The 11,386-nt window shown below is 34.8% G+C and overlaps 1 protein-coding gene across 1 annotated transcript; it reads right to left on the minus strand.

Moving 5' to 3' along the window:
• Nucleotides 1–2,794: 2,794 nt before the first annotated feature.
• On the minus strand, nt 2,795–5,758 carry LOC122587683. The gene has a single exon (XM_043759851.1). It carries the CDS (start codon nt 5,756–5,758, stop codon nt 2,795–2,797), a length of 2,964 nt encoding a protein of 987 aa, XP_043615786.1.
• Nucleotides 5,759–11,386: the final 5,628 nt, after the last annotated feature.

Below are 11,386 nucleotides of genomic sequence, written 5' to 3' on the forward strand. Positions count from 1 at the left end.
TGTTACAAAGAAACACAAAATTGTAAGGCTGCATACAAACAAAATAACGACTAGGTATTTGATTAAAATTTCGGTACTAATAAGTATATTTGGTACCAGTATTGTTAGTTCAGTGTGGTATTCATTTTTTGTTTTGGCTCGAATTTGATGTATTCGAACACACAGACTTATTACAAAATGATAATGATAGCCTCTACTCGTGTCCTAGTCCGGCGGAGGTCAGCATTAACAGGTTCAGTACAGTATTGTTAACGATACGAGTTAATGTTTTTATCTCTTTTCTTTTTTCCTCTGTATTATTAGTTATGTATTTTCTTTCGTATTATAGGCTATTTGTACAAGACTCATGGTGTTTACCCAAAATTAACATCAGGGTGACATATTTATATAAACATTTACATAACAATATATGTATGTTCATTTACATATTTCTAATCAATATATAAAATTGGTAACATCATGCTTTTTTTTTGTATTGAATTCGGTTGCTAATTAAGGTGTTGACATTGGGTAGCACGGAGTCGATTCCGTTAAATTTTTTGTATTATAATTTTTCTGGAAAAGGTTGTATTTATTATTAGTATTATGGGTCAATTAATATGAGATACCGGTCAATTTAACTAACTTTAAAGTTTTGAAAGACTTTCTTATCAATATAACTTATAAAAAAATGTATTTATGTTAATAAATATAAAAAATAAAATAAAATACGACCAAAAATGTCAAAAACACTAAATAGACAAAAATCCTTAATAAAGTACTAAAAATTGTAAATTCAAACATTATCGTTACTTTGCGGCGATACAAGACTAGTGAAAAAAATTTGTGCTACAGATCACATTCTGGTTTCACCATTGATATATAGAATATGATGGTATATAAGAAAAATATTAATATGGGTGGGGTTAAGGGTTTAGTTTCCATCATTTTATCGTTGGTTGGATCATGACTTGCGTTACATCTACCTCCTTTTCGTTTGTGGGTATGCTACTGTCAAGAAATGTTTATGATATGAATTATGTTTTTATTGATATTGATAACAATTGAGAAAGCCTCAATTTATACAGGAACAAAAAGCTTAATTATGGAAACTAAATCAATTTCGTTTCTTGATGGCCAAGTCAGTATCTTCTATATCCGGAAATGATGATTCTGTTCTGATCCGATATTATGATTTGATCTTATCTTCTAACACTCCCCCTCAAGTTGGGCATTGGGATTACCAAAGTTCAACTTGCTTAAACACTTACGAAAAATAATTGTTCCCACAACTTTAGTTAGGATATCTGCAAGTTGGTCTTCGGACTTAACAAATGGTAATTTGATAATCCCATTTTCAAGCTTCTCTTTGATGAAATGACGATCAACCTCTACATGTTTGGTTCTATCGTGTTGAACAGGATTCTCTGAGATCTGAATCGCAGCTTCATTATCACTCATTATCCGCATACTTCCTTTTGGAGCAAATCCTAGCTCAGTCACAAGTTTCTTCAGCCATAATGCTTCTGCTACACCTTTGGCTATACCTCGAAATTCAGCTTCTGCACTTGATAACGAGACAACTTTCTGCTTCTTACTCTTCCATGTAACAAGGTTACCTCCTACCAGCGAGAAGTATCCTGAGGTTGATCTTCTGTTCCCTTTATCTCCAGCCCAATCAGCATCAGTGTAAATTTGAATATTCAGATGACCACTTGCTTTGAACAATACTCCATGACCAGGAGTTCCTTTGAGATATCTCACAATTCTTATAACTGCATCCATCTGTTCTTCTTGAGGTTGGTGCATGAATTGACTCACTACTCGAACAGCATATGCTATATCTGGACGAGTATGAGCAAGGTAGATTAGCTTCCCCACCATCCCTGATATTTGTTCTTATCAGCAAACTTTCCATCGAGTTTCATAAACAATTTTTGATTCATAACCATGGGTATATCTGCTGGTTTACAATCAATCATTCCAGTTTCAGCTAGAAGATCCAATATATATTTCTTTTGAAAAATAAAAATCCCCTGGTGTGATCTCATAACTTCAATTCCAAGGAAAGACTTCAGATTTCCTAAGTCTTTCATCTCAAATTCTGCAAATAATGCCCCTTTCAGTTTCTTGATTTCTTCTTCATCATTTCCAGTGATAATCATGTCATCAACATAAACTATTAGACGTGTTATCAGGTTCCCTTTATGATTGAGGAATAAGGTATGATCTGAGTTACTCTGTTTGTACCCATATTTCTTCATTGCTAGAGTGAACCTTCCAAACCAAGCTCTAGGTGACTGTTTTAATCCATACAAAGACTTCTTCAACTTACAAACTTCTCCCTTTTTGAAATCATGAGAGAAACTTGGTGGAGCTTCCATATAAACTTCTTCTTTCAATTCTCCATGTAAAAAGGCATTCTTAACGTCAAATTGGTGAAGAGGCCACCCTTGATTTGCTGCTATTGAAAATAGAACCCTTATTGTATCTATCTTTGCAACTGGAGAAAAAGTTTTAGAATAGTCAATTCCATATGTTTGAGTGTACCCTTTTGCAACCAACCTGGCTTTGTATCTTTCTATCGTACCGTCTGGTTTATACTTGATTGTATAGATCCACCTACACCCTACTGGTTTCTTTCCTTGAGGTAGGACACATACATCTCATGTATCATTCTTCCTGAGAGCATTCATCTCAGTATTCATGGCATCTTTCCAGACTTTCAATTTCAAAGCATCTTCTACTCTCGATGGAATTGATTCTGAATACAAAGCTGCAATGAAAGCTCTTGCTTCTCCAGAATGGCTCCCTCCTACAATGTTGGCCATAGGATACTTAGAGTTTCGAGGAATTCTTTCTGGAGAGTATCATTTTGCAGGTATCCTCTAGTTGACCTGGGAGGGAGTACATACTTCTCTAGAATTGTAACTGTTTCTTCTACCCCTGCCTGTACTTCATTTTCTGTAGGACCTTGAGAATTATCTGAGATATCATCATTATTCACAGAATGACTAGGGGCAGACTCACTTACCTCGGATATCAGGTTTGGGATTGTACGTTCGTCAACACTTTGAGGAGAGGATTGTTCTTCATCTACTGGATTAACTGGAGTATTTTGCTTCTCTTGAGGGTCAGTGACTAAAGTATATCTTAGCCAACTCAGTGTGTCACTCTGTTCCTCCCCCTGACCACTGTGTTGCAGGGAGTAAAAGTACTTGGTTTCAAGAAAATCACAATTCATCGTAGTGAACATACGACGAGTTTTTGGATTATAACACCTATATCCCTTTTGAATGACCCCATATCCCACAAAAATACATTTTTCAGCACAAGGGTCAAGTTTATCTCGATAAGTCTTTCGAATATGCACAAATACTGTACATCCAAAAACTTTGGGTGGAAGTGTAAGAGCCGGTGGTAGGTTATGGTAGTTGGCAAGGGTTTTTAGAGGTGTTTTCATTTTTAGGATTTTTGTAGGAAGTCGGTTAATCAGGTAGGTGGCGGTTGCTATAGCTTCTGGCCAAAAACTTTTAGGGACAGCAGATTCAATAATTAATGCCCTAGTCATTTCTAGTAGGAGCCTGTTCTTTCTTTCAGCGACACCGTTTTGTTCAGGGGTATGAGGACAGGTTGTTTGATGAATTATTCCTTTGGATTGAAAGAACGAAGTCATTTGAGAGTTCACATATTCCCCACCATTATCTGTTCTAAAAATTTTGATAGATTTTTGAGATTGAGTTTGAATCATGGTATAGAAAATTGTAAATCTATCATAAACTTCAGCTTTATTTTTCAAAAAATAAATCCAAGTCATTCGAGTGCAATCATCAACAAAAATCACATAATATTTGAAATTCTGACCCCCAACAACTGGAGCAGGACCCCACACATCTGAATGAACTAATGAAAAGGGATCTTGAACCCTAGTATTAGTAGGTTTAAAGGTTTGTCTATGACTTTTGGCTAAAATGCATGTCTCACAAGAAATTGGTTTATTTAAAGGAAAAAGGTTCGGAAACAAAGTATGCAAATAACTAACTGAAGGATGTCCCAGTCTTCTATGCCATAACCCAGCTTGCCTTTCATTAGTTCCATGAGCTAGCATTACTTTTCCATTATCAGACACTTCATCAACATAGTACAGTCCTCCTCTCTCAGTGCCACGCCCAATAACCCGTCCCGTCCTGATATCCTGTAAGAGACAAAAGTGTGGATGCATAAGAACAGAACAGTTGAGCTCCTTTGTCACATGACTTATTGATAAGAGTTTATGTGACAAGGAGGGAACATAGAGACAATTGGTTAGATTAATATTTGCAGAAATTTTGACGGTTCCACCATTTTTAACATGCATTTTTTGCTTATTTGCAACTTCAATCTGGGTTCTTTTGGGTTTTGAAAAAACAGAAAAATCGGTTGGATCATAGGTCATGGTATCGGTTGCACCACAGTCAAAGATCCATGACCCATTCGATTTCCTATTTAATTTATTGTAACTAGGCTTAACTATATGGGCTCCCCCTTGTTCCTCCGATGGACTCAAAGACTTCGGCCCATATATATATGGCCCATGTGGTTTACAAATAACCCTATTTTTATTATTACATATATATATGTATTTATATGGTAAGTTAGGGTTATTGTATATCCCCTGTCTTCTGTTACCTTCCACCACCGAGAACTCCCCCTCCCTTTCATCACCTCCAGCCGCCGCTATGCCACCGAACCCTGTCTCTGATCTTCGATTATCATTTTCCTTGGTGGTACTAGCTTTGGCGGTAGGAGTGGCGGTGCTAGATTTTGTGGGGTAATTTTTCTTGAAGCTTTTCTTGGCCGCCGTTTTGTGACCATCCGTCCACCAGTCGGGATATCCGATTATCTCGAAGCACTGATCTTTGGTGTGTCGGGACATGCCACATTCATCATACGTTAAGTGTGATTTATCATCTTGAATCAGTTTCTTCTTTGTGTCTATGCGGCTATATCCTCTTGATGCAAAGCCTGATCCTTCACTCTCTTTCGCTATTAGACCGGCGGCAATGCCTTGTGACTCTCCGGTGGTTGCTCCCAGAATATTCTGGTGAGCGGCCTCTTTTCTAACGGAAGCATAAGCGGCTTTAGCCGTCGACAATGGATCTATGCGAAGTATCTCTCTCTTGATAGATTCGAAATTTCGATCTAATGCATTTAGAAATTGGAATAATTTTTGATCGGATCTGATCCTTGCATATGCCTTGATATCTTCTGCACACTTCATGGGATTTGGATCAAACCGATCTATTTCCCCCCAGACACCTTGCAACGAGATCCAAAAATCTTCTAATGGTTTTCCCGATTGCTTGATTTCATTGGCTTTGACGTGAAGGTTGAAGGCTTGTAATTTGTCTTTGCCGCTACTATACGTGGTGACCAATGCGTCCCACAGTTCTTTGGAGGTGGAGAATTCAGTCAGATTTCCGGCGATATTTGGCTCGATATTCTGAATGAGCCATGAGAAAACGATAAGATCTTCCTGTTCCCATAGTTCATATTTTTCGGATGATGCTTTTTCTGGTGGTAATTCGGTTAGATGGTTTAAAAGATTTTTTGATTTTCCACCTATAGCGACTCGAATCATACGAGTCCATAGTGGGTAATTTTGACTGTTGAGTTTGAGATTAATTTGCAGGTTATCGGATAATTTCGGATTTGTTGGCTGGTTATTATTGTTTTGTAGCAGATTTGCTAGTTGAAGTACTAATTCTGCGTTTGAGTTTGGGTTGTCGGCTTCGGCCATGGTAGCCCAGATTTGACCGGATGATTATAGTGTATATGATGAGCCAAAAACGATTGATAGCTCTGATACCATGTCAAGAAATGTTTATGATATGAATTATGTTTTTATTGATATTGATAACAATTGAGAAAGACTCAATTTATACAGGAACAAAAAGCTTAATTATGGAAACTAAATCAATTCCGTTTCTTGATGGCCAAGTCAGTATCTTCTATATCCGGAAATGATGATTCTGTTCTGATCCGATATTATGATTTGATCTTATCTTCTAACAGCTACAGCCTAATAATGCTGTTCTTTGCTCTTTGCATGTGTATAGGGCTTCGGTGTTTATCATACCTACGCGAATTGTTAAGGAACTAGATAAGAAAATGAGGGGTTTCTTATGTTACCAAGGATGCAAAGTGGCAAGGCTAAAGTAGCATGAAATTAAAGATGTTTGTCTTCCTAAACATGAAGGTGGGTTGGGTATAAGGCGTATCAATGATATAAATAAAGCTTTGATGACACACCATGTTGGAACATAGTCACGAAAAGGGACTCATTATGGGTATCTTGGGTTTATGATTATAAGCTCAAGGGATGTAGTTATTAGAGGGTAGCCAATGGACTCGTCCCTGAGCTCATTTGACATCTTCGGACGAGTCCACACCGTTGGGTGAGACTCGTCCCTGGTTCGTTTGGGTCGCTCGTCCGAGTGGCTCGTTCCTGCAGGGACGAATGTGTTTGGTTGTTTATTTTATTTTATTTTATTTAAATGCAACGGCTATAAATTCAAACAGGTAGCTGGGGTTAGAGAAAATTATTACAGCTAAGAACACTCTTGAGGTCACATATTTGGTCAAAAATTGGGGATGGAAAGAACACTTCAGCCTGGTTTAATACATGGAGTAGTATTTGCCCACTTAGCAATCTAAGGTTGCTGATGTTGCTAATAATGGGACATGGGATTGGGCAACAGGAGGTTAGATACTTTCCCTGGTCTCATAAATGTCCCTAATGTCATGACAATAACGAAAAACAATACTCTTCTAGGATGGCCTGGGATATTATTCGCAGCCGGGAACAATAATTACCTTGGGTAAAAGCTGTTTGGGCTCCTAATTGACTCAAGTTAGAATTCTGCAAGTGAATCGGTCTTCCACAATGGCTGATTAGTTCCTTGTTTATCCATTAAGTTTTAGCATATAGATAGGCTTGAAAATCTGGCTAATTTTAATGGTTAATTTTGGTTAACATTTACGTGGCTTGTCACATAAATGAATTAGTGTAATACTCAATCACACTACTTGTACTAAACTATAATTATTGTTTTACAAGCCATCGGGGTACTTTAAAAAAAATATATATATTAATATCATGTAAATAAAAGGTAGGATGGAACGAATTATTACAATGATTGTCGTCTTTATTCATTTTATACAATATGTTTTGTTTTCCAATACAAACATAAACAAGTCCAGATACAATCACAAATATAAACGTATAACCCGTCTATCAATAATCTATACTATATTATAAAGCAGATTCCCCTGTCTGAAATTTTAAGTTTTAACATTTATATATCTATACTATATTATAAACCAGATTCTCATGTTTGAAATTTTAAGTTTCAACATTTACTTCCCTAAAATGACCTTCTATCAATTTTATATTTACCAACACTTTTTCTCTCTATTCAAATCTCAACCAATCATCTTTTTTCTCTCTCTTCCATAAATCATTTATTACTCCAATTCATTCAAAACTTTTTATCTCACAAACCGTACATCGATAAATTATAAAAGTTATATGGGTGTTCTTCAAATTTCGTGTTCTTTCATTAGAGATGTCATTCGATATACTTTCGACGAATTTTTAAATCCGAAGGCAGAACCCGTACGGTTAAGGCATTTGACTATCACTCTATAACCTATCACACTTTATGACCTATCACCCCACCATCTCACCACCGCAACATGCGGGTACTTACTCTCGTACTAATCAACGAATGAATTGTATCCTTTATCGTTATTGATATAAAATAATTATTATATACAGCGCAATAATGAACATAGCCACGAATTTTAGTAAATTAATCATTGGTAATTTGGTATACATTGGTTATGAATGGGGCAGAATAATAGATTCTTCATTTTAGCACTATACATAACACATTGTCGGGTTTTGGTATTCTATGGAGAGTCCCTGGACATGGTGGCTAGAAAGCCTATAATCTTAATTTAATCGAGCAATAATTAGTCATTTTAGAAATTGAGTATGCAATTTAATTATACATTTAATTTATAATTTTACATTACGAGAAAAGTACCCGTACAATGCGATGATGGTGACGGAGAATACGGTCTGGTGGTGGTGGCGGTGTCTAGTGGTATAGGTTGATGTAATTGTGATAGTATAAATTTTTAGAAGATAAGGGCTTAAAGTGTTAATTGATAAAGTAAGCATTTATAGTTTAAAATAATTCATTAAGAGCAAATTTGATATTTTATAAAAACTCCCTCCATAGTGGGTGTTTATTAAAGGTAATTTAATAATTCCGTATGTAACTATTGTGTAACTATTTTTAAAAATAAGGGGTGTGATAATATTTATAGAGGGGTATAGATTTATTAATTCCGTATATAATTATTGTGTGGCTATTTTTAAAAATGAGGATATGATAATTTTTATAAAAGAGTATAGATAGAGTTGGAGACGCATTATAAAGTTTGGAGACATGGATAAAATTACTATATCCTTATTTCTGGTAATATGGTTGAAAGTTTATCACGGAACACCTTCTATAAAATTATCTATATCTCATTTTTCTCATCTCATCGTTTTTCATTTTTAGAGTATGTTTGGTATAAAAGCTTTGGGTCTATAGTTAAGGGTTAGGGGTTGGAGCCTGAGATTGGGGTTAGGGCTGGGTTTTTTTTTCAACTCTCTTCCTATGAGTTTTTATATTAAAGACCTTTTGAGACTTTTAAGAGTTTTTCAAAACTAAGGCTTTTGATTTTTTATGTATTACCAAATAGGACTATAATTTTTAAAAAGACTTATTTTTAAAAGCTAAGGGTTTTTAAGCCTTTAAAAGCCCTTAAAAACCCCTGTCAAACAGACCCTGGGTTATGGTTTCTTGTTGTTCGATGATGATGTAAGGAAAGTGATAATTTAAAAGGGTCTGAAGTGATAATACTTTTGTATGTGTCGGTGTCGGTATCGGTGTGGCCCAAGCCAACTCCACAGTGTGACAGCACATGCCCCCCATACCATATGACAAAAATCAATCATTCTTTTTTTCCCTAAACCTTACAAATTAATTCTTATTTCTTTCGAAAACAAAAGGAAATAAACACGTTACTGTTGTTAGCATTTGTTTCATGGTGTAGGTCGGTGAGAGAACGACCAAAACTGATTGTACTTTAAGTTTTAAATTCATACTTAAATTATTATTAATACTATGACTCTCTAGTCTATCAAGATATATATAACCACGTTTAAACAAGTTTAATTATAGGTTTATGAGCTGTTGGAAAATTATACATATATATACATGATTAAGTAGCATATAATGACAATATTTTAGGTTGACGAGGGCTTTACAATGAATTATGACGAGTTCAAAATAAAATTAGCGTGAATAAGATATCAACTTTTATAGTTGATAGTGTTCTTTTTGAAAAGATACGTTTTAAATTGCATTTTAACTAATTATATTATGAGACTGAACAGAGCAAGGCTCCTCTTAAGCGTTAAATTTCACTTTTTTTCCTCGGAACGCCCCGAACAGTGCCCCGAAAGGATATCTTATTGGTCAAAAACAATAGGAGGACATAAGAAAAGCGACGAGCAAAATTGGCGTTAAATTTGTGTGGCCCACATGGCGTTAAATGGAACGGTTTGTTCCTATTAACCTGATGAGTGTGATTCAGGATATATTACATTGTCTAATTGAACATTCATTATTATTAAAAACATCTATCTACAAGAAAAAAACTCACAAACATGTCAATGTTGACCCATGAATAACGAGACAAACCTCAAATACATGTATTAGTAATGTTGACTTCATTTGTTCAAATTTGGTAGTTTGAGGGAAGTTTTTGTCTTTACTCAATCTAAAACCAGAATATCGTTTTAGACTTTAAATCGTGACCGGAACATATATATTAATTAAGCATATTACGTTAGAGTGTAATTATTTTATTATAAATCGTATGTTCGGGAATAATTTAAGCCTACATGTCACACGAAATGACACGGTAACTCGATAATATTAATTGATATATTAAAGAAATATATTGATTAGTTTAATCACGAAATGATTAATTAAACATAATTAAAGGGTTACTTATATTTAATTGATTAAAGAGGAGGATTAAAATGTGAAAATCGAAAAATGGACTTGGACCTAAAGCCCATGTAGGGGGACGGCACATTAGAGGCTCCTTTAAGCTTTTATGTTGCTTATTTTCCAAGATATGTTAACCCTAATTAAGCCCTATAAATAGAGGCTTAATTCTTGGTTTTTCATATACTTTTTCACATTAGCAAATTCTCTCCTTTTTCTTACTTTCTTTGAAGTGGCCAAAAATCCTTCTCTTTGAGGGGTTTCGACTTTGAAGTTTAAGATTCAAGCAAAAGGTTTGTTATGTTTGTGATCGAGTAGTAGCATACATTATTCGGGGTGTCTAGTGTGCGATCGTAGAGGTATTTTGCTTTAAACCCTAATCATTAATAATAATCTTATTATTGTTATTTTTAGTGGAGCTTGCATAAGGTACACAACTCAATTCTAGTCTTTGTTAATTAATTTGATTGCATATATGTTTCGATTTCTTCCGTTGCGCTCACTCGTGATTATATGGTTACTTATGTGTTCATATTCTAACAGTGGTATCACGAGCCACATATGTGATCTATTAATTACAAAGATTAAAACTTGAAGGGGGTTTAAGGGTTGGTTGATTTTAATTAATTGTTAAATAATTAAAAAGTTGTTTTTCTTATTTTTAATTAATTAAATCGAATCTTGATTAAATAAAAATTATTGTTTAATTAAATTTTCAGCCTCATTCAATGGAGATTGAAACCCTTAAGCAAGTTTTGAATTGTGAATTGACATGATTTATGTGATGAATTGCATGATTATGTGTATCTTGATTATTTAAAGCTGTTAAATAATAGTAAAATCACAAGAAATTCATGTAAAATTTATTGTGATTTTACTGGATATATAGAGATATATTTTACAAAGCATGATGATCCAATAATTAGGGTTGATTATTAGATAATTATGTGACAATGTGAATTTTTCGTGTAAATTTCCTGATTTGCGACAGTTTACTAAACAATTCATATATTTTAATCGGTAATGAATTAGAATCCCAAATTCAGACTGTAAATTCTAGACTCATTGGGCTACAACGTTGTAGTTCTGGTCGAAAGCTGAATCGGACCAGAAACAGGCTTAAACTGGTCGTGAAACTACTAGAAATTTCCAGTCAGCAAGTTTTATTTGTTTATGTGCTAATTGTTAGTTATTTTGTTTAAGGGCTTACGCAATCAAGGTAACTTGATGCATGTGGTCCTTCTTTTCGGAAAGGGGAATCGGGTTTAAACATATGCATGAACGATAGTGAC

The sequence above is a fragment of the Erigeron canadensis genome, chromosome 2, assembly GCF_010389155.1.
Source record: "Erigeron canadensis isolate Cc75 chromosome 2, C_canadensis_v1, whole genome shotgun sequence".
NCBI classification, from domain to species: Eukaryota; Viridiplantae; Streptophyta; class Magnoliopsida; order Asterales; family Asteraceae; genus Erigeron; species Erigeron canadensis.